The following is a 22692-nucleotide window of genomic DNA, read 5'->3' as shown; positions in this document are numbered from 1 at the left end:
AAAAATGAAGCCATTCCTTTTTGGCTACTTTAGTATTCCAACGTGATTAAACTTGTTGATGAGTTTCAATTCCCTTTCCCTTAGTCATATGTGAGGTATAACTTGTCTAATAAAAACTACTTTATTTGCCTCATACGCCAATCGTTCTCTGCATACATGTCTTTTGGTTACGTTTCCATAACTACACATACGTTTAATTTTGGGCATTCAAGGAGAAAATTGCATACATGTGTAGTAAAAAGTTATCATCAAATAATTTAATATGTTTGATTAAATATTATCAAATATAAAGATAAATGTACCTGAGACTCTCCAAAATGTATTCATCATGTATTATACTTGATTACTTGTGCACAGTTTCCATTGGCTCATTTCTGTCTTTGATCGTTCTAATATTTCTATAGGAGCATATGCATATCAGGTGTTGGTTTATTCTCTTAGATACTTGTTTGAATCTCAGCTTAGATAGAGACAAAGATAGAAGAATGGACATAGATATTGGATGCAGAAATATTTGAGAAATATATGTATCATTTTATATTTATTTTTTATTTTTTAAGTACTTAAAATGAAAATTTAAAAATACAAAAAAAATTCTCTTTTAATATAGAAAAAGATTTTCGAGAGTTAACAAAAACTTCAAAACCATCTTCCTCCGAATAATAAAACTTGTGAACGAGGTTAATTAAACCTCAAATTCTTTTTTTTTTCCTAAAATAATATTATTTCAAAATCTAAAGATTGAGTTTTCACGATTAACATAAACAAATATAAATTAAAATTTTTGTTAATTACTTCTAATGATTTGTTCAATTTTTTAAAGTATTAAGAGAATTTCTCTCTAAATCATTTATGGCAAACTAAAATCATATAAAATCGAATAAAAATGACATATTTATCACAAAAATATCGTAAAACGCAATTTTGAATTATCAACTCATATAAAAAAATTATAAATACTTGCTTTTTGTTCGGTTATTCGTTGGAATAGCGGATCGAATGCTGTCGGGTCAAAAGCAACGAGTTACATTATTATGTGGGGGAAAATCTGGACCTAAACACAAACTCCTCGAGATGAGGGATTGTTTGGGTAGTCGGTGAGTCGGCAGGTGAAGCCACCTACAAAAATATTCCGATACTAAAGTCAGTATCCGTACAATAAGGCGGTTAATTAGGATAAGAGTGACGTAAAGAAGAATAGGTCCCTCCCCATTTATACCTGGTACTCGAGTGGGTTTTTTAACTTAGGCCCGTCCGTCTGAAAGTTTTTGTCAATTGTCCAGGTCGTCGTTGAGAGGAAGAGTGACGCGCGGGTCACTACGTGCACAGATCGAGGACCAGTTGAGTCGTTAGTCCGTAAAATGAACCTCCGACCCTTGTCGAGCTGGGCCGGAACACTTTTATACCTCAAAAATAAAGAATATATCGTTACAAAATCCCAAAAAGCGTTTAAAACTATTGGATGTCTTTTGGTTTTAAAATATGAGTGTGTTGATTAAGGTAGATCATTTGAAAAAAAAAATTCAAAAACTACAAGATAATTTTTTATTTATGCTAAAAATAGTGTAGTAAATGATATATGAAAAATACTAAGGGTGCTAAAATTTATTATTTTTTATCATCATTTAGTTATTAATTCAATTTTTTTAGTCTAGTTTTTTCAGTATAGTAATTCAATAACATACTTTATCCTATTATACTTTTAAACATTAATGACTAATTAATAATAAAAATTAATAAATTTTAATAATTTTAATATTTTTCATGATATATATTTGAAAATTTAAAGAATCAAGCACACAGTGAAAGAAATAATAGTTTCCAACGTCATTATGACACTCTCTAATAACTATATATACAAGTGAAAGTAAGGATCCTAAGAACAACAAAATACTACTTGATATTTTCTCCAAATATTCATTATAAGTTTCCTTATTTTTTTGTACATCCTTCTACGCATTTTAGGAGATGTTGTACTGTGTAACACATCACCCTTAGCTTGTTTTTAGATGGTGACGGAGGTTTTCGAAAGAAATTTAGCTAGGCGTTGTGGAAAAAAATGGTTTGTTTGTATAATGGAATTGATCCTGACAGGATGTTATCTTCTCAGAACTTGCCTCGGCATGATACATGGTAGGAAATTTAAGGATCACTCATTATATTCATAACGAATTGTGGGTTATGGGGATGTGCTAAAGTGGGTGGAATTTCTTGTACAGGAAGGTACTTTTTGAAAGGAGAATTATCTTACCTTTATTGATTACATGGGCTTTGCAACCGATTCGATTGAATAAGAGAATCGAGTCTGATGGAAGTTCAATTTAATTTTAATATATATTTTATATTTTAACGTGTATTTTATTTGATGATAAATTTAACATACACATAGCATATAGTTAAAGTGATAATTATTAATATAAGTGCATTTATTAATGACAATATTAAAGATTAAATGAGCACTCAACTTATATAAGGACAATATGGAGTGAATCATAGGAATATGCATATATATGTGGATAATTTTATTCGAATAATATTAGAGAAATAATAATATAAGATTATTTTATTTAATTTAATATTTAAAATTAGGGTAAATCACAATAATAAATTAAAGGGAGCAAAATTTTATACAAATTCGCCAAACCAAAATCTGCTTCGTGAATCCACCAATGCACATTTATATGTAGTTGGAACCAACTTGATTCGAACTCCATTTTTACATAATTCGAACCAAATATGTTCGAATTATACACAAACACACGCACACACTAATTCGAACCAAATAGGTTCAAATTATACACAATACATGCACACACTAATTCGAACTAGCTTGGTTCGAATTACACACATAGTAATTTCTATGCTGTTAAAAAATTGATAATTTATTAAAAAAATTTTATTAAAAAAATTAATAATTTAAAAATTTAAAAATATATATTTTATTTCATATATTAAAAAAAAGCTAACAAAATATTTAATTACTGAGACTTCTTTAAAATATTTGTGATCTATCAATTTGAATTCCATATGATACTCTTTTGTCCATTTTTAATAGCTCATGAATATTTTTTAATAAATTAATTTAAATTATACTAAAAAAAATATTTTATCCTATGCAAAATAATTTAAAAAAATAGCTTAAAAAATGTTAGAAATACTATAAAAATTTGTAATGTTCTAATAACTTAAGTAAATACATGCATGTACTCAAATTTTAAATAAAATATTCTACATAGTCAATAATAATTTAAAAATGAAAGAAAATATTTGATTCCATACAAAATAATTAAAAAATATATTTTATTCTAATACAAAAAAATTTTAAAAAATGACTTAAAAGATGTTATTTGTAATATTCTAGTGATTTAGGTAAATACATGATAAAAATATTTTTTCTTTAAAATCTAAATTATTATTGACTATGTAAAGTATTTCTATAATGACCTAAGTCAACCATATATTACAAATTTTTGTAGTACTCTTAAATTATATGGTGATTCGAATCACCATATATTACAAATTCGTAAAAATTTGTAATATCCTAATGACTTAGGACATTAAAGAAATACTCTACATAGTCAATAATAATTTAGATCTTAAAAAAAATATTTTTATCATGTATTTACCTAAATCACTAGAAGATTACAAATTTTTATAGTACTCATAACATCTTTTAAGCCATTTTTTAAAATTTTTTTGTATTAGAATAAAATATATTTTTTAATTATTTTGTATGGAATAAAATATTTTCTTTTATTTCTAAATTATTATTGACTATGTAGAGTATTTTATTTAAAATTTGAGTACATGCATGTATTTACCTAAGTTATTAGAACATTACAATTTTTTATAGTACTCCTAACATTTTTTAAGCCATTTTTTAAAATTGTTTTGTATAGGATAAAATATTTTTTGTAGTATAATTTAAATTAATTTATTAAAAAATATTCATGAGCTATTAAAAATTGACAAAAGAGTATTGTATGAAATTCGAATTGATAGATCACAAATATTTTAAAGAAGTCTCGTAATTAAATATTTTGTTAGCTTTTTTTTAATGTATGAAATAAAATATATATTTTTTAATTTTTAAATTATTAATTTTTTTAATAAAATTTTTTTAATAAATTATTAATTTTTTAACAGCATAGAAATTACTATGTGTGTAATTTGAACCAAGCTGTTCGAATTAGTGTGTGCATGTGTGTTGTGTATAATTCGAACCTATTTGGTTTAAATTAGTGTGTGCGTGTGTTTGTGTATAATTCGAACCTACTTTGTTCGAATTATGTAGAAATAGAGTTCGAACAGATTTGTGTAAAATTTTGCTTCCCTTAATTTATTATTGTGATTTACCCTTAAAATTATATATATTAATATTATTTATTTATTTCAGCAGCAATTAATACATGCAAATAAAAGTTAAAAAAAATGATTTTTTTTGTTTTCAAATTATGTCACCAAATATTTTGTTTTAATTTAGATCGATTTATTTAAAATTTTTTTTTTTTAAAAAAGAAAGTACATGATAACACACTTTTGCCCCAAACGGGCATAGTACTTGGTACTTAATTATTACTTTAGTTGTAACTCTAACCATTAAAAAACACTTCTTCTCTTATCATTGCCAAACAGTGCTAGATAGTTTATTATTATCGATTATTATTTTTCATTTTATTGTCGGCCCAAATATGATAAAAAGATGGTTTATGAAGAATGAACAAAGCAAATCGTGGCACATATATATATATATATATGTTATCGTCATCTTATTATTCAATAATTAATCATTGCAAAAAAGAACCATTATTTCACTACTCTTGTTACAGAATAATGATATGAATTGTTTAACTACGACTTTTCAGTAATCTTCAAGCCTAAACAAAAAACAATAATGGTGAAAACCCCCTTTATTTCTTTTTCTCCTAACAGCAATGACTTTTAGCTTAAATGTTTATTACACACGCCATATCCATTTTCATCTACAGTTTCTCCTTCTTTTTAACTGCACAACTACCTCTCTCCTTCCTCTTCTCCTTGTAAATTTATGAGTTTGATTTCGAAAGATTTTTAAAAGAGAAAATAGCAGATAATTAAATTTCAATTCTCAAGTCTTATTATTTAATTTAGGGGATGAGTATTTTTTGTTAACTTTTTCTCTTAAACTCCTCATTTTTAGGTTCCTTCAAGTTGGAAGATTTATATGAAATTTAAATTAAATTACCTTTTTTCTAATAAATTATTATATTACCATTTATTATTATTTGCTTTTTCATATATAATTCTTTAGTAAACGATGATAAAATTGTAAACTAGTAAACATTCCAAATCCTTTTTTTCTAATTATTTTAAACTCGTAAATGAAAAAAGGATTTAAAAATCTCAAACCTCCCTTCATTTCTCCGTCCCCATCTAAAATCTTTCTTTTCTATACCCTCCAATAAACCTTTCACTTCCGTTCCCACATATATAATTCATGAATACGTCGTCCTTAAACAAATACAAAAGTGATGGTATAATACCTATAATTTTTTTTCTTTTTTTTTTCTTTTTAGTTAAGCAAACTAATGATAAGTACTCAAATCTTTTTGTCCTAATTAAGTACCCTATAATGTGGACTAATAATACTTATGAATTAGGCAACTCGGAAGAAATAGTAATATTAAGCAATCTCAAGTGAATTAATATGGATTTTTGTTAAATTATATTAATAACATTGTAATTTTTTAAAATTTAAAATTTATTGCATCAACATTGAGCTATGTGAGAACTAACACTTTTTCTTATTAGCTTCCTACTCTTGTTTTCTTATTTGAAATATATATATATATATATATATATATATATATATATATATATATTCTTTTTCTTTTTTTTGTCTAAATCTACTAGCTAGCTAGTAATTATTTTGGATAAAAAATTCAAATAAGCAAGAGGAGTAAAATTTTACACAAATCCGTCGTACCAAAATCTGATTCGTGAATCCACCAATGCATATTTATATGTAGTTCGAATCAGCCTGATTCGAACTCCATTTCTACATAATTCGAGCCAACTTGGTTCGAATTATACACAAACACACGCACACACTAATTCAAACCAGTTGGGTTCGAATTATACACTTATTAAAAAAATTAATAATTTAAAAATTAAAAAATATATATTTTATTTTAGGACAAATCACAATAATAAACCAAGGGAGTAAAATTTTACACAAATCCGTCAAACCAAAATCTGCTTCGTGAATCCACCAATGCACATTTATATGTAGTTCGAACCAGCCTGATTCGAACTCCATTCCTACATAATTCGAATAAGTTTGGTTCGAATTATACACAAACACATGCACATACTAATTCGAACCAGCTTGGTTCGAATTATACACTTATTAAAAAAATTAATAATTTAAAAATTAAAAAATATATTTTTTATTTTATACTTTAAAAAAAAGCTAACAAAATATTTAATTATGAGACTTCTTTAAAATATTAATGAGCTATCAATTCGAATTTTATACAATACTCTTTTGTCTATTTTTAATAGCTCATAAATATTTTTAATAATTTTTTTAATAAATTTATTTAAATTATACTACAAAAAATATTTGATCCTATACAAAATAATTTTAAAAAAATGGCTTAAAAAATGTTAAAAATACTATAAAAATTTATAGGGAAAAACTCTGCGTACAAGCGATTAGGGCTTGTAAGTATTACAAGTCAATTAAACTCTAACCCCCCAAATTCGCTGCAAGTGCTACATCCCTTACACGCGCTACATTCCTTCTTCTTCTCCTTCTTTTTTGATCGTTCTTTTCTCCTCCTTTTTCACTGGTTTATTCTTCGTCGTTGACGTTAGTTCCTCCACATACTGTTACGGCACGTTTTCATTGCACCTTCTTCTTCTTCTTGCTGCACGTTCTTCTTACTCTTCCTCTTCTTCTTCTTCTTTTCTTTTGTTTCTTGCCTTCTCTTTCTCCTTCTTCATTTACGTGCTTTTCTCTCTGTTTTCTTTTTTCGTTATTCTCGATTTCTATTGTTTTTTGACATCAAGCTCTGAAATCATTTTTGAAGAAGAAGCAGAAGATGAGGAGGAGAAAGAGAAAGAGTTTTGAATTATGCATGATTTTGGGTGTATTTATTAAATCCTTTGGGTGTATTTTCTGTAATCTTTTGGGTGTATTTCTATAATCGTTTGGGTGAATTCCTGTAACCGTTTGGGTGTATTTCTGTAATCTCTTGGGTGTATTTTATGTAATCATTTGGGTGTATTTCTGTAATGCCTGCCATTTTTTCTAAAATGAAAAATACACCCATAGATATCAGTAAGATACACCCATAGATATGAGTCAGATACACCCATAGATATCAGTCAGATATCACTCAAATACACCCAAATGATTACAGAAATACACCCAAAGGATTACAGAAAATACACCCAAATGGTTACAAGAATTCACCCAAACGATTATAGGAATACACCCAAAGGGTTACAGAAAATACACCAAAAGGATTTAAGAAAATACACCCAAAATTCGTTGAAGTACATCTTATGCATAATTCAGAACTCTTTCTCTTTCTCCTCCTCATTTTCTGCTGCTTCTTCTTCTTCAAAAACGATTTTACCATGAAAAATCGAAAAAAACGAGAAAACAGAGAGAAAAGACGTAAATGAAGAAAAAGAAGAAGAGAAAAATGAGGAAGAAGAACGTGCAGAATCGAAAGAAAAGGAGAAAAAGAAGAGTAAGAGGAAGAAGAACGTGCAGAAGAAGAAGAAGAAAAATTTCAGAAACCATGAAAATCGAAAAAAAAAACGAAGAAGAAGAAGAAGAAGAAGAAGAAGAGGAAGAGGAAGAGGAAGAAGAAGAAGACGAAGAAGAAGAAGAGAAGAAGAAGAAAAAGAAGACGAAGAGGAACCGTTTGAGTGGGGCGCGTGTAGTTACGCTCCATTTAAAATGAGTTAATGCGCGTGTTAATGAAGTTTGAGCTGATAACTTGTAAAACTTGTACGGCCTTTTTACTTGTATATGTAGCAGGCCCCAAATTTATAATATCCTAATGACTTGATAAATTTATTAAACTACTTTGTGAGTCTAGACTAGACCTATTAAATTTTTAAATTATTCTGGACCTGAAACTATTTTATACTAAATCAGGCCAAGATAAGTCGGATATAGACCAAATGCTCTTAATAAACCGCTTGGCCTATTTTCACTTTTCTAATCTTGATAAAAGCACTAAATATATAAGAAAAAATAATGAAGCTTGTGAAATTTGATATTATTTTAATTTAGTGTTAGAATTATATTATATTATTTTGATAATCAATATTAAATTTTAAAAAATTCTTATCAATATGTAATTTAACAATTGTATTAGCTCATACTTTTAAAATTATAGTGTAAGTCATTGGATGAAATCTCACACCAATCTTACACCAACAAATCATCATTAATAGCTAGTTGATGGCTAACAATCACAAAAATTACTGCTCATTTTATTAAATTGGTCTTTATAGAAAGATGTTAAAATCCACCAACTGATTTGTTAAAAGTTATGGCGCATAAGCCGTATATGAAAATTAAGCAAAGTATAAAAATTGATGGTTAAATAGCCTCTCCTCTAAAGTCTAAAGTGCACAGAATGAAATTTAAAAATTCTATTTACGAAAAATTAATTATGTCATTGATAAAGTTATCAAACAATACAAATTTATCAAATATATATTCAAAAGACTTGATGAGTTTGATAAATTTATCCAAAAAATAAGTAATTTTACCAATAACTTAATATTTCATAAATAATTTTAGTTTTTTCCTTTTCGTTTCATATAATATAGAATCATGAACATAGAATATATAATGAATATTTTGAGAAATAATGATAATATATGTATGACACTCTTATTTTTGATAATGTCATTTTGCACGTAATATATGTACATTATAACTTTTTATGAATTTATAAGAAAATGAATGATGCTTTTAAAGTTGAAGTGATAATATCTGTTTCAATTTTTTTTGGGACATGATTGACTAAATTGAGAGTATCCATTCATTCCAGTATTCAAACTCTGGAAAATTTTGTTATTAGTTACTTTCTCCTACTTACATGTATTATTTTAACTTCTAATACTCATACACACAGATACGGTCAATGAAGTTGAAACACAAAATTATTAAAATAAATTTAACTTATATAACATAAAATAATATTTCTTAAACTACTCTTTTATCTTAGTTCATGACAACAATACCAAAGTATCGTGATCCATAAATTCATCCCAACCGAATACATAAATTCAATTATAATTTTAGTCTTTATTATCTTGTCTTATTTTTTCTTTATTTTATCTTTAGTTGTTCTTATCTTATTTTTGTTTATTTTTATCTTTTTTAAGCCAATGCTCTATATATATTTAGTTTTACCTTCATAATTTACAATTCAATTCAATCAATTAAAAAATACATAACAAAAACATTCTTTATTTTTGCGTACTCTTTATGTACTCTTTCAATCTTGTCATGGTATCAGAGTCTTTGTATCCTCCTTAAAAAGGATACATAAGCTATCATCTTTTTCGGTGAAAAATCACCCTACTTTTTCAACCTCCTCAATAATCAATCTTCTAATTTAGCTCAGAATTCGACCAATCTCTATTACATCAATCCAAGTGAAAATTCAACATCTATTCTTATTCTAACAGAAAATAACTATCATTTATGAAATAGTCATTCTGACCTGTCTGCGTCTTTTTCATCAATCTCCCTCACTTCTCTTCCCAGCGGCGGCGAAGCTCTTTCTTTTAGATGAAGGTTCTCTTTTTTCAAGTCCAAGTAGATTGAACGCGGTCCCTTAATTAGATATTTTTTCCACATACGTCCATTCCATAGAAATATCCTCTTGGTCATTCTTTAGATCCTTCGGTTGTCACAAGAATTTCAGAACGCAACCAGAGTTAAGCAATAAATATTGCTTTTTGGCGCGTGAGTTGGGGGAGAAGTGTCCCCGGAACCTACAACCATTGTAGCATCTTTTGCCGTATTTACGTCAGTGCGGGCACTTTTTCATTGGGGTATGAGATTGACGAGAGAAATGAAAAAGGAAGTAACTTATGAAGGATTACGTATTTCTTAGAAGAGTAATAAAGAGTACGCAAAGATAAAGAATGTTTTTGTTATATATTTTTTGATTGATTAAATTGAATTGTAAATTATAAAAGTAAAACTAAATATATACAGAGCATTGATTTAAGAAAGATAAAAGCAAATAAAGACAACTAAAGATAAGATAAAAAAAAGATAAGATAAGATAATAAAAATTAAAATTGTAATTGAATTTAGTCCATGACAACAATAAAGAAGTCTCGTGGCCCACAAATTCAGTCCAATATAATACATAAATTCAATTACAATTTTAGTCTTTATTATCTTATTTTATCTTTTTTTTTATCTTATCTTTAGTTGTTCTTATCTTATCTTTATTTGCTTTTATCTTTCTTAAGCTAATGCTTTATATATATTTAGTTTTACCTTCATAATTTACAATTCAATTCAATCAATCAAAAAATACATAACAAAAATATTTTTTATCTTTGCGTACTCTTTTATGTACTCTTTTAATTTTGTCAATATTAAAAATTAAGAGTATATATTAACTAATTAATATTCCTAATTGCTTGCTTATTATTGGGTGAACATTAAACGAGTATGTATTAGGTGGTCACGCCAACTGTAACAATAATAATAATAATAAGAGGAGATTGATTTTGATAAAGCATGTGTTATTTTGCATAGTCTTTCAACTACGTTCATTTATTTATATAAGAGAAATTTTTTAGATCAGTAATTTTTTATATTTTTAATTATTATTTAATTAGTATAAATATTAAATTATTTTTAATAAATATAAATATAAATTATATATTTTTTATATATAAAAATATTTATAAATATAAATATAAAATATTATTGATTAAATATTGATAAAAAATAATAATATTTATTAATTATATAATATTTTTTTAAATAATTATCATATATATTAATTATTAAAATAAGTTACTTTTACTAATATAATAATATATGTCGTGTTGTGATAAGAGTGGATGTTCATTTATATCGGCGGTTTAATTTTTTTATGATAAAAGATACAAGTTTTTAAGATGAAGCAAATTTAATAAAGTTTGAAAATTAAAGGTAAATTTTTTATGACTATAAAAGCATAATCTGAGACAAAAAGAATATACACACAACAAACACTTTTCTCTTTTTTTATAACACTGAATATACGAATCATTTCTATTATATTAAAATAATAATATTAGTGAATATTTTACTAAAATCTTTTATTTATATTTTATATTTTATATTTATTTATTTATTTATTTCACAATACATTATCAACACGAGACTCTGATAAAAATTTAAGAATATCCAAATAATAAATTTTTATTATATCAAAACTTTCTTATTTTGAATTTAATGCTCTTAATATATCTTGAAACAACTACTTATCATAAATATTAGATACTAAAATTCATCTTGATTCAATGGATCTTGGAGATACCATTAAGCTTGAAAATAAAACATCCCATAAGGATAAAATCAAAGCCATGATCTTCCTTCGTCGTCATCTTGATGAAGGATTGAAAAATGAATATCTCACACTAAAAAATATTACAGATCTGTAAAAGAATCTTGAAGAAATGTATAATCATTAAAAGACATTGATACTTTCTCAAATCCGATATAGATAGACACACTTGCGTTTACAGGATTTTAAATTTATAAATAAATACAATTCAATAATGTTCTGAATTACCTCACGAAATAAAATTATGTGGGAAAAAGATAATTAAAAATAACATGTTAGAGAAAACTTTTTTGACCTTCCATGCCTCAAATGTGCTCCTGTAGTAGCAATATCGAGAAAAAAAACTTTAAAAAATATTTTGAACTAATTTCTTGCCTTTATATTGCCGAAACGTAACAATGAATTGTCTTTAAGAAATCATGAAGTGCGCCCAATTAGCGCTGCTCCATTTCTTAAAGCAAATGCGGCAAATTATAATTCCAAAAGAGATAAATGGCAAGGCTTTGGTAACAAGAAAAATGATAAAAGAAAGAAAAATTATTTTCACAAGAAAAAATCTCACCAGAAGTGGGATAGAGAAAAAGGATAAATATTTTTATTGTGGTAGAAAGAGGCATTGGTCTCGTACCTGTCATACTCCAAGACACTTAGTTGATCTTTATTAAGTATCTTTAAAAAAGGATGACAAAGGAATGGAGACAAATTTTATTTTAAAGAATGTTGTTGAAAATTACACCACTCATTATAAAATATATATCTAATTTCTTTGAGGATCCTCAAGGAAATATTGGTCATTTAATCAATGATAAAAAAATTTAATATTAGGATTCGTTAAGTACTTATGTAAATAAATAATGTAGAAACTTTTTGTTAAGTTTTATTTGCTATGCATTTGAATTTCAAGTATAATGTATATAAATAATGTTTAATAAAATATTTATGTTTGTGTTTAAGAATTTCAAAATCACTAAATGTGTCAAGTTTTAAAATAATAATAATAATATTAATAATAATAATTTTTTTAGTATATGATACTATTTTTATATACAGTATTTTTTAGAAAAATAATTCCAATAAAAAATACAATATTACTGTGTATGTACTTCTACTCATTTTATTATTATTATTTGTCTTTGAAGAAAATGGCAAGGACATACAATGAAGATATTTGTCTTGCGGATAGTACAAATTTGCATACCATTCTAAAAAATAATATATTTTTTACTCATTTTGTACCAAAAGAAGAATGTGTTAATACCATTATTGACTCAGGCAATGTGATAGAAGGTTTCGGAAAAATTATAATTTTATTTTTCGGAAAAACAAAATTCATAATAAATAATGCACTATTGTCTACTAAGTCTCTAAGAAACTTGTTAATTTTTAAAAATATTCGCCGAAATGGATATCATATTAAAACAATGAATGAGGAAAATCATCAGTACCTATATATCACAATTCATGATTCAAATAAAAAGGTTATATTAAAAAATCACCCTTACTTTCATCTGGGTTATATTATACTAAAATTAATGCAATCGAATCACATGCCATTTTAAACCAGAAATTTACCAACCCAAATAAATTCATAATTTGACATGATTGATTGGGTCATCTTGGAACAACCATGATGCAAAAAATTATCGAAAATTCTCATGGACATTCACTAAAGAATCAAAAGATTCTTAAATCTAGTGAATTTTGTTGTGCTGTATGATCTCAAGAAAAATTAATTTTAAGACCATCACCAGTAAAGATTGAATTTAAGTCTCCTGATTTCCTAGAAAGGATTCAAGGCGATATATGTTGACCTATTCATCCATCATGTGGATATTTTAGATACTTTATAATTCTATTAGATGCATTTTCGAGATGGTCACATATGTGTTTATTGTCTTTTCACAATCTGGTGTTTGCAAGATTACTTGCTTAAATTATTTGATTAAAAGTGCACTTTTCAGAAAATTCAATCAAAATAATTCGTCTTGATAATGCTTGTGAATTCACCTCTCAAGCTTTCAACGCTTACTATATGGCCAATGGTATAAGTGTTGAACATCCAGTAACTTATGTTCATACACAAAATGGACTAGCAAAGTCACTTATTAAACTGCTCCAATTGATTGCTAGATCCTTATAAGAACAAATCTCCCAACCTTTGTTTGGGACATGTCATTTTACATGTTGCAGCACTTTTTCGTTTGAGGCTAACAAGTTACTATCAATTCTTTCATATACAATTAGCTTTTGGCCAGCAAGCAAATGTTTCTCATTTGAGAATATTTGGGTGTGCGATATATGTTCTAATTGGCTTGTCTTCTCACAATAAAATGGGACCCCAAAGAAAATTGGGGATATATGTTGAATATGATTCTCCCTCTATATTGAGGTGTATTGAAATACAAAATAAAAATGTATTTAAAATCTGATTTGCAAATTGTCATTTTGATGAAAAAAATTTCAATATTAGAGAGAGAATAAGCTTCTTGATAAGGAACTTAATTAGAATGCATCATCTTTAATGCATTTAGATACTTGATCCGGACAATATGAATTAGAAGTTTAAAAAATTATACATTTGTAAAGAATAGATAATGAATTACCTGATGCATTTTTTTATATAAAAAGGATAACTAAATCTTATATACCAGTTGAAAATGATCCAATTCAAATTGATATTCCAGTCGAACAAACAACTACCGCAACAAATTCACGGCAGAAACATAGTAGGCCTGTCGGTTTCAAGGACAAAAATTCTCAAAAAAGAAAAGAGGTAAATACTATTTCTGTTGAAAAAGATAAAGACATAATAAAGACACCTGCAGTTGTCTAAAATTCTGATATAATTTTGACGCCCGAAGATGTTCAGGTACCTGAAAAATGTGAAAATAATGAGATCTCAATAAATTATGTCTTTAAAGGAGAAAATGGAACTGAAATAAAATAATTATCAATGAAATATTTGCATATAATGTGACATTACACATCATGCATAAAAGTAAGGATCTTGAGGTAAGAATAGTTGAAAAATATTGACAAAAAAATGATTGGCTAAAATGGGAAGAAGTTTTGAAGGCTAAGTTAGACTCACTTGCAAAACGTGAGGTTTTTGGACCTGTAGTCCATACACCAGAAGCTATAAAACCTGTTGAATAAAAATGAATATTTGTGAGAAAACGAAATGAGAAAAATGAAGTTGTACGCTACAAAGATCGACCTGTGGCACAAGGTCTTTCACAAAGGCCCGATATAGATTTTGAAGAAACATATTGCCCTGTAGTAGATACAATAAAATTGCGTTATTTGATCAGTTTATCCGCATACCATAAACTACATATGCATCTAATGGATGTGGTGACCGCTTACTTATACGGATCATTAGATCGTGATATTTATATGAAAATTCCTAAAGGACTAAAGATATCTAAACCATCCAATGAATACTCGCAGAGGTTATACTCAGTCAAATTATAAATATCTTTATATGGTCTAAAACAATCTGAACGAATGTGGTATAATTGTCTTACTGATTATCTGGCTAAAAACGGATTCAACAATGATGATATCTGCTCATGTGTTTTCATAAAAAAATTTGCATCTGGATTCATTATAATTGCTGTGTACGTTGATGATTTAAATATTATTAGAACTTTTAAAAAGATTTCAACAATTATAAAAGTTCTAAAAGAAGAATTTGAGATGAAAAATATTGGAAAAACTAAATTTTGTCTCGACCTACAGATCGAGCTTACAAAAAATAGAATCTTTATTCATTAAACAACATACACAAAAAAATCTAGAAGAGATTTTATGTGGATAAGTCGCATCCATTAAGTACCCAATGATTGTAAGGTTTTTGGATGTGGAAAATGATCAATTCCATCTTAAAGAAGAAAATGAAGATATCCTTAGTCTTGAAGTACCGTATCTCAGTGCCATTGGAGTACTAATGTATCTTTTTAATAATACACGACCTGACATATTATTTGCAGTGAATTTACTAGCAAGGTATAGTTCCTCTCTAACCAGAGGATATTAGAATGGAATCAAACAAATCTTTCGATATCTTCAGAAAACAGTTGATATAGGATTGTTTTATCCATATGAATCCAAGTCACAATTAGTTAGCTATGCAAATGCAGGATACTTGTCTGATCTATGCAAAGGAAGATCTCAAACAGGATACCTATTCACATATAGTGATACAACTATATCATGGAGGTCCATGAAACAAACGATAGCAGCAACATCCTCTAATCATGCTGAAATACTGATGATATAGAAGTAAGTCGCGAGTGTTTTTGGTTCAAGAGTTTAATCCAATATATTCTGTCCTCATGTAGACTGATGGATCATAAAATAGCTCAAACTATTCTTTTTAAAGATAATAAAGCATGTATTGCTCAACTTAAGAATGGATACATCAAAGGTGATAGAACAAATCATGTTTCTCCTAAATTCTTCTTCACTCATGTATGTTCTTCAAAATCAATGAACAATTGATGTCCAACAGATCCGCTCAAACGATAATCTGACAGATTTATTTACAAAGTTACTTTCAAAATCCTCATTTGAAATGTTGGTACATCAGATTGGGATGTGCCGATTTTAAGATATTAAATAATGTTTACAAGAGAGGGAGGCTATACTCTTTTTTTTTAGTGAGATTTTTTGTCCCTATTGGATTTTTCATGACAGTTTTTAACAAAGTAGTTACTATCACAAAGGATATTATACTCTTTTTTTTTCAGTAAAATTTTTTTATTTTTCTATTTTTAATAAGATTATAATGAAACATAATCTTAAATGCACATTCGAAAGAGGATGTTGTGATAACGATGAATTTCCCTTTATTATGAAAGATACAATTTCTTAAAATGAAACAAATTTAATGAAATTTGAAAAAATAAATTTTGTACTTTTATAAAAATATGATCTAAGACAAAGAATATGCATACAGCAAACACTTCTTTCTCTTTATAACGCTACAATATAATTAGTGAATATATATATATATATATATATATATATATATATATATATATTGAGATAATAATATTGATAAATATTAATACTAAAGTCTTTTATTTATATTTTTTGTTTTATATTTATTTATTTTTTATTTGTTTATTTTATAATAGTTAGGGATGTCAATGGGGCAGGGGTAGGGTCAGGGCGGGGGCGGGAGATGCCTCTCTACTCTCCATCCCCGCCTCCAGATTTACTCCCCATTTCCGTCTCCGTCTCCATTCTCCGTCGTGAAGAAATATTGCTCCCCATCCCATTCTCCACAGGGCCCATTTTCTGCGGGGACCCCATTCCCCATCTATCTGATAGTTCTAACTAATTATTAATTTCCATATGAATAGAGATGTAAGTATCCATTCTATCCAAAAATAACAAGATTTTATACAAAAAATCTAAACGACAAGATGGTGACTTCTTTCGAAATGACGTAGTAGGAGAACGCAACGGTGAGACAGAGGATAGAGAAGTGGACAAGGTGGGAGACGCGGCAACAGAGAGGAGAATGGACACGACGACAAAGTTACGGAAAGAAATGCCGCAAATAGAGAGCACGACACAGTGAGGATCATGGTACGATGAGGTGTGACGATGCGGTGAGAAGGGAGAGCGGCGAGATGGTGGCTGCAGAGAGGATGGATGGAGAATGGACAACGTTAGAAATTTCTGAATTGAAGAAGAGTTATGCAAACGAGGATTAGGAGTTTTGGGTTTCTATATCCCCGCGCCTGTCTCGAGGGAATTTTGTCCCCGCGTTTCGGGAAGTTTTGCCATCCCTAATAATAGTATATAATTGGATATACTTATTATAAAATTATGATTTATGAGAGACACAGTCTATCAAAATAAAAATGCATATATAGATTAAATGGGAATATCCGAATATATATATGGGCCTGGGGACCAACCCAACCTCCGTGAATCTGTTAAATACCATCGACGGTTGCGCCCTCTCTTATAATTACTAACCTCACACCCTCCCCCCCCCCCCCCACACTCTCTCTCTCTCTCTCTCTCTCTATCTCTCTCACATGCAAGCCACAATATTATGTAATGTGATCCATATCAGCAATATTCCTCTCATCACCACCAGGTACTACTGTATGTATGTGTTATGTACACTTGGATAATAATTACAGATTTAACAATTTAACTATCATATAGTTTTTTGACATGGCTGAACTATCATTCTTGCTAATGAGAAGCAGATCATTCAATTCCGATGGGGAAAAAAGGAGGCTGGTTTTCGTCAGTAAAGAAAGTTTTCAAGTCCTCGTCGTCGTCATCCTCTTCTTCTAATAAGAATTTGTTGCCGGCTCCGGCGCCTGCCAAAAAGGTCATCCATCCTTCCACTCTTCTCTTCTGATTTTGATATGTTATGATTCTTCTCTTATCACAGTGCTCTGTTGTACTTCTTCATTATTGTTATTTTCTCTTAAGTTGTGAATTGGTACCGATGATCAAGGGATTCTTTTATTTCAATTACCACTTATTCAAGTCAAAGCTGTTGAATTAGTCATAAGCCTCCTTCTATTTCTAGATCTCATCAAACTCAATAGTAACCACAAGTTTCATATCTACAACATAACTGATCTTATCGCTGCACTCTATGGAGCTTATTGTTTCTACTCTCCCAATTAATGATGTCATAAATGAAGTTATGGGTTGTTTTAGTAAAAAGTTAGTTTCAGAAGAAATATACCACCAAGTCTTTTATTCGCCTTCTACTTTAAGTGGAGTACAAGCAAGTTGAAGAATAAGATTTTAGTCTCTCTTTATCCAGAAATTATTAAATTTTTATAAAGTATCATGTACATTTTTAGTTTACTCAGTTAAGTTATAACCTTTTTAGATAAATAAAAAACAAAAAAGCTATAATCATACACTAAAATCAGCCACTAAATTTGTGTATAAATATATGTGTGGTTTAATTTAATTTATTTTTAAAATATATTTATATTGCATCATATATTTTAAGCTGATGACTAGTTTTGGTGTACACGTAATATAATCGAATAAAAAATTAGTCAAATCCTATGATAAACTACATGGTAATGATAATAATCCTATTATTAAGTAGAGCATATATCTTACCTTTTGTGATTCCAGATTCACCTTATAGTAATTCTTGGGTTCTATATATGCCCTACACATTAAATGTTTCAAACCTCCACCATAACTACACCAAAGTGTACAGCAATTTAATTTCCACAATGTTTAGTATTTGTCTTTTATATATGCGTTCCTCCATAACACTAATGATGAGTTTCCTGAGCGGCTGAACCTCTCTGTTTTCATCAGGACCATCAACTATATACAATAGGTAAATTATATGTTGGGTATGGTGTATGGTCCCCTATAATGTCAACGTGTACCAAATTAATATCATAGCTTATGTCTCACGTAGTTATCATACTACCCAACCCCATCACATCATCATTCATCTTCTTAGCATCGTGTGCATTTTACGTTAGAAATAACTTAGATCCTTCTGCATAAACAAAATTACACTCTAAATTTTGTTCTTTATGTATTCACGTCAGGGTTATGCTAATTTAATTAGTAGTATACTTTCTTTTTCCCGCACACAACATTTTATTTCTTCTCTTTTAACATGCAACGCCTATTTTATTTCTCCGTCATTATAAATGAGATGTCAACATGCATCTTCATAAATATGAGATAATTTTTATATAAATAAATATAATTTTTGTTTTAAATATTTATATTTTTTATTTTTATAAATATTTTTAATATTAAATTTTATTTAATTTTGTTTCTACTGTTTTTAATTTGTGTCAAAACTATCCGTGGACCTTAACTTTATTTAAAACATTAAAGATAAAATAAAAAATGTCTAAGATAATTTTGATACAAATTGAAAACGCTTGAGATAAAATTGAATAAATTAAAAATATAGTGATAAAATTAAACTTTAGGAATATTTTTGAAAAAAAAATTATAAATCTTAGGAAAAAAATTATGTTTTTATCCTTTTATGTTTAAACTATTTTTTAATAAAATTAGACGCATTGAATTTTAATATAATATCACAATCCATTATGAGGGAATGTATTAAAATCTCACATCATGTACAATATAATAAAAAACAATTCTCACACTTCAAACTAATTTTTGGAAATAAAATAATGAAAATAAAAAATAAAGTGGCAATATATATTAAGAATTGATATTACTATTAGAGATGATAATATAATATTATTATTAAAAAAATATTAGAAAATTATTAAAATTTATTACTTTAGTTATTAGTTAGCTATTAATGTTTAAAAATATAGGCTAAATTATATTATTAGATTATTAAACTAAAAAATTAGATTAATGACTAAAAATAATAGCTAAAAGTAATAAATTCTAATAATCTTCTAACATTTTTATTATTGTTATTAGAATTGAAATTACGGAGACTAACTCAACCCTAACAACTAGTTTATGGGGTGAGAGATACTTCGCTTGGAGATATAATTTAAGAGGAGTATTAAGGCTAGCAATTTTTGTGACTTATAGCCATCAAATAGCTATTAATAATGATTTTAATAGTGTGAGATTAATGTGAAATTTTATTTAATGGTTTACTTTTTTTTGTTGGTTACATATTGGTCAGAATTCATTAAAGTTATTGACCTCCTAGACTTTTTCATAATTTAATTGATAAATGTAAGACTTGTAATACATATTTTTTATGTTTACGAAATGATTATTTGGAACGTGAAAACTTATAAGTAAATGATCTAATAATATTAGATTGGATAAGTTTTAATATCATATTAGAATTGAAATTAAAGAGTCTAATTCAACTCCCAAAAATGAGCTCATAAAATAAAAAATGCCCAACACATTTATAAAATTATTTAGAGACATTATTTTTAATAGATATAAAATCTTTAATATTATGTCATAAAATTTCATAAATAGTTATATATATTATATATATGTAACAATTCTCTTAGCATGATACTCATCTTTTCCTTTCTGGATTAGTATAGTTTAATATTTTGCGCAGTTATTTTATTCTTTTCTTCTGTGTTACCATGAAAATAATACAAAATAAACCGTTATGTAACTGTTCCAAAACAATGCTAATTGACCCGAGAATTTGCCTGCCTTTCACTTTTCACTTTCTCAGAAGGACAACAACCCAGGGAAGAAACAGCAGCACCAAGTACCAGCAGCAGCAGAAGTTGTGCCTTTTGAGCGGTTTCAAGCAGAGACTTCACCAAATGTGATAATTGAGGAGACTGCCACGTCATCAGCGTCTGGGGCTGAAGACAGGAATCATGCTATTGCGGTTGCGGCAGCAACTGCAGCGGCTGCGGAGGCAGCGGTTGCGGCTGCTCAGGCTGCCGCTAGAGTTGTGAGACTGGCGGGTTATGGGCGGCATTATTCCAAGGAAGAGAGAGCGGCAACAGTGATTCAGTCATACTACAGGGGCTACCTGGTACCAATTTATTTACTTTTCTTAGAGATATTTTAGGATGAATGGTTTTATGCGGCTTTTTTCTTCTTAGCCTAACTTTTGGTGATACTGAGTGTAACATTTTGCAGGCTCGACGCGCTTTGCGTGCATTAAAGGGACTTGTGAGGTTGCAAGCGCTGGTGAGGGGACACAATGTGCGGAAGCAAGCTCAGATGACAATGCGGTGTATGCAAGCATTAGTGAGGGTGCAAGCACGAGTGAGAGCTCGCAGGATTCAGCTCAATCATGAGAAGCATCTTCATCATCATGAAGAAGATGATGATATTGATGATGAGCAACAAGTACAAGTTCATCCGAAGCAAGTTGCCAATAATAATAAGCCTATCATGATGAGCCTCATGAGAAATAGTGATGGTTGGGACAATAGGCATCAAAGTAGCCACAAGGTTAGGGAAAATGATTTGAGGAAACATGATACTGCAATGAAGAGGGAGAGAGCTCTTGCTTATGCTTTCAACTCCCAGCAGGTTAGTCCTTTTTGCCTTTCTCTTGTTAATTGATGCATCGACAAACACTGGATGCTCACTATTTCATAATACAAATAAATTATCTAATTATTTCATGATTAAGATTTTCTCGTATTCAAAATAAATTTTGCATTTACAATTACTACTTACATATATTAGTAACTCTTATCAAATATTTCTTTATCATTGTTATCATAATCATAAACAACCCTGCAGCAACCACATAATCAATACATGCAAACAGCTCCAAATAGTGATGATATGGGAACTTATTATCCCAATGAGCGGGAAAAAGCCCAATGGGGTTGGAACTGGTTGGAGCGTTGGATGTCATCTCAACCGCACAATGTTAAGCACCTGAGCCCACGTGAGACCCCTTATATGAATCTTGCTTCAACAACCTCAACCACAACAGATAACATGTCTGAGAAAACCGTAGAAATGGACAAGATTGCAACTCCAGGCCCAAGTAATAATCTCAACATGGGCCCAATGAACCAAGACTTTGTTGACCAAAGCCCAATTCTAAGTAGACAACATCAAAGACCTCCAAGCCCAAATAGACCCAGCTATATGGCACCAACTCAGTCTGCAAAGGCCAAGGTTCGGGATCAAGGCCCAAGCAAGCCACGGGCCTCACCTGGGCCACAATGGAACTCATCGACAAAGGGAGGTTCTGTTACTGGTTCAGGCTGTGACTCGTCTAGCTCCGGTGGAACAACAAGTTACCAATATATCAGGAGCCCAAGCCCAAAGATTAATGGGTTTCGTCCTCAATCTAGAAGGATAGTTAGCAGCAACCCAGATTACATTGAAGACTGGGCCATTCAACTTGGAACTCATGGTTGGGCATAGTTTGATTCATATGCTGTCTTTTTATGAGGGGAAGAAAAGAAAAAAAAAATTACAATAATTGTTGCAAGAGATTGTACCGTGGAATATACATATAAAAGGTTGCATTGTGAGATTGATCATATGACATGAATCGGTAATTATGACAACTTAATAATGACATGTTTGTTTTGAACTTCTATTTTCAGACTGTAATATCCAGAACAACTTTTTTTTTTAAATTTATTTGTTTTATATTATAATAGATTTTGAATGA

At 28.7% G+C, this 22692-nt stretch overlaps 1 protein-coding gene across 3 annotated transcripts; it reads left to right on the top strand.

The window, feature by feature from the left end:
* Positions 1 to 17435: 17435 nt before the first annotated feature.
* On the top strand, positions 17436 to 22692 carry LOC112755536 (protein IQ-DOMAIN 21). Of its 3 annotated transcripts, none has more exons than XM_025803690.2 (5): positions 17436 to 17712; positions 17825 to 17955; positions 20767 to 21078; positions 21186 to 21584; positions 21801 to 22692. In XM_025803690.2, the coding sequence occupies exons 2-5, from the start codon at positions 17842 to 17844 to the stop codon at positions 22437 to 22439; spliced, it is 1464 nt and encodes a 487-aa protein (XP_025659475.1). In that variant the 5' UTR covers positions 17436 to 17712; positions 17825 to 17841; the 3' UTR covers positions 22440 to 22692. The 3 variants fall into 3 exon arrangements, with proteins under 3 accessions (XP_025659475.1, XP_025659476.1, XP_072053669.1); XM_025803691.3 differs by having other exon boundaries at positions 17438 to 17712; positions 17828 to 17955; XM_072197568.1 differs by having other exon boundaries at positions 17508 to 17720.

The sequence above is a fragment of the Arachis hypogaea genome, chromosome 6 (assembly GCF_003086295.3).
Source record: "Arachis hypogaea cultivar Tifrunner chromosome 6, arahy.Tifrunner.gnm2.J5K5, whole genome shotgun sequence".
Taxonomy (NCBI): domain Eukaryota; kingdom Viridiplantae; phylum Streptophyta; class Magnoliopsida; order Fabales; family Fabaceae; genus Arachis; species Arachis hypogaea.
This window is presented reverse-complemented; position numbering and strand designations above follow the sequence as displayed.

Bases quoted from the DNA above. Each gene is read 5' to 3' on its own strand.
- LOC112755536 (XM_072197568.1), top strand. From the start codon at position 17,651: ATGCAAGCCACAATATTATGTAATGTGATCCATATCAGCAATATTCCT. The intron at 17,956-20,766 runs GTCATCCATCCT...TCACTTTCTCAG, and splicing joins CTCCGGCGCCTGCCAAAAAG to AAGGACAACAACCCAGGGAA. The intron at 21,079-21,185 runs GTACCAATTTAT...AACATTTTGCAG, and splicing joins CATACTACAGGGGCTACCTG to GCTCGACGCGCTTTGCGTGC.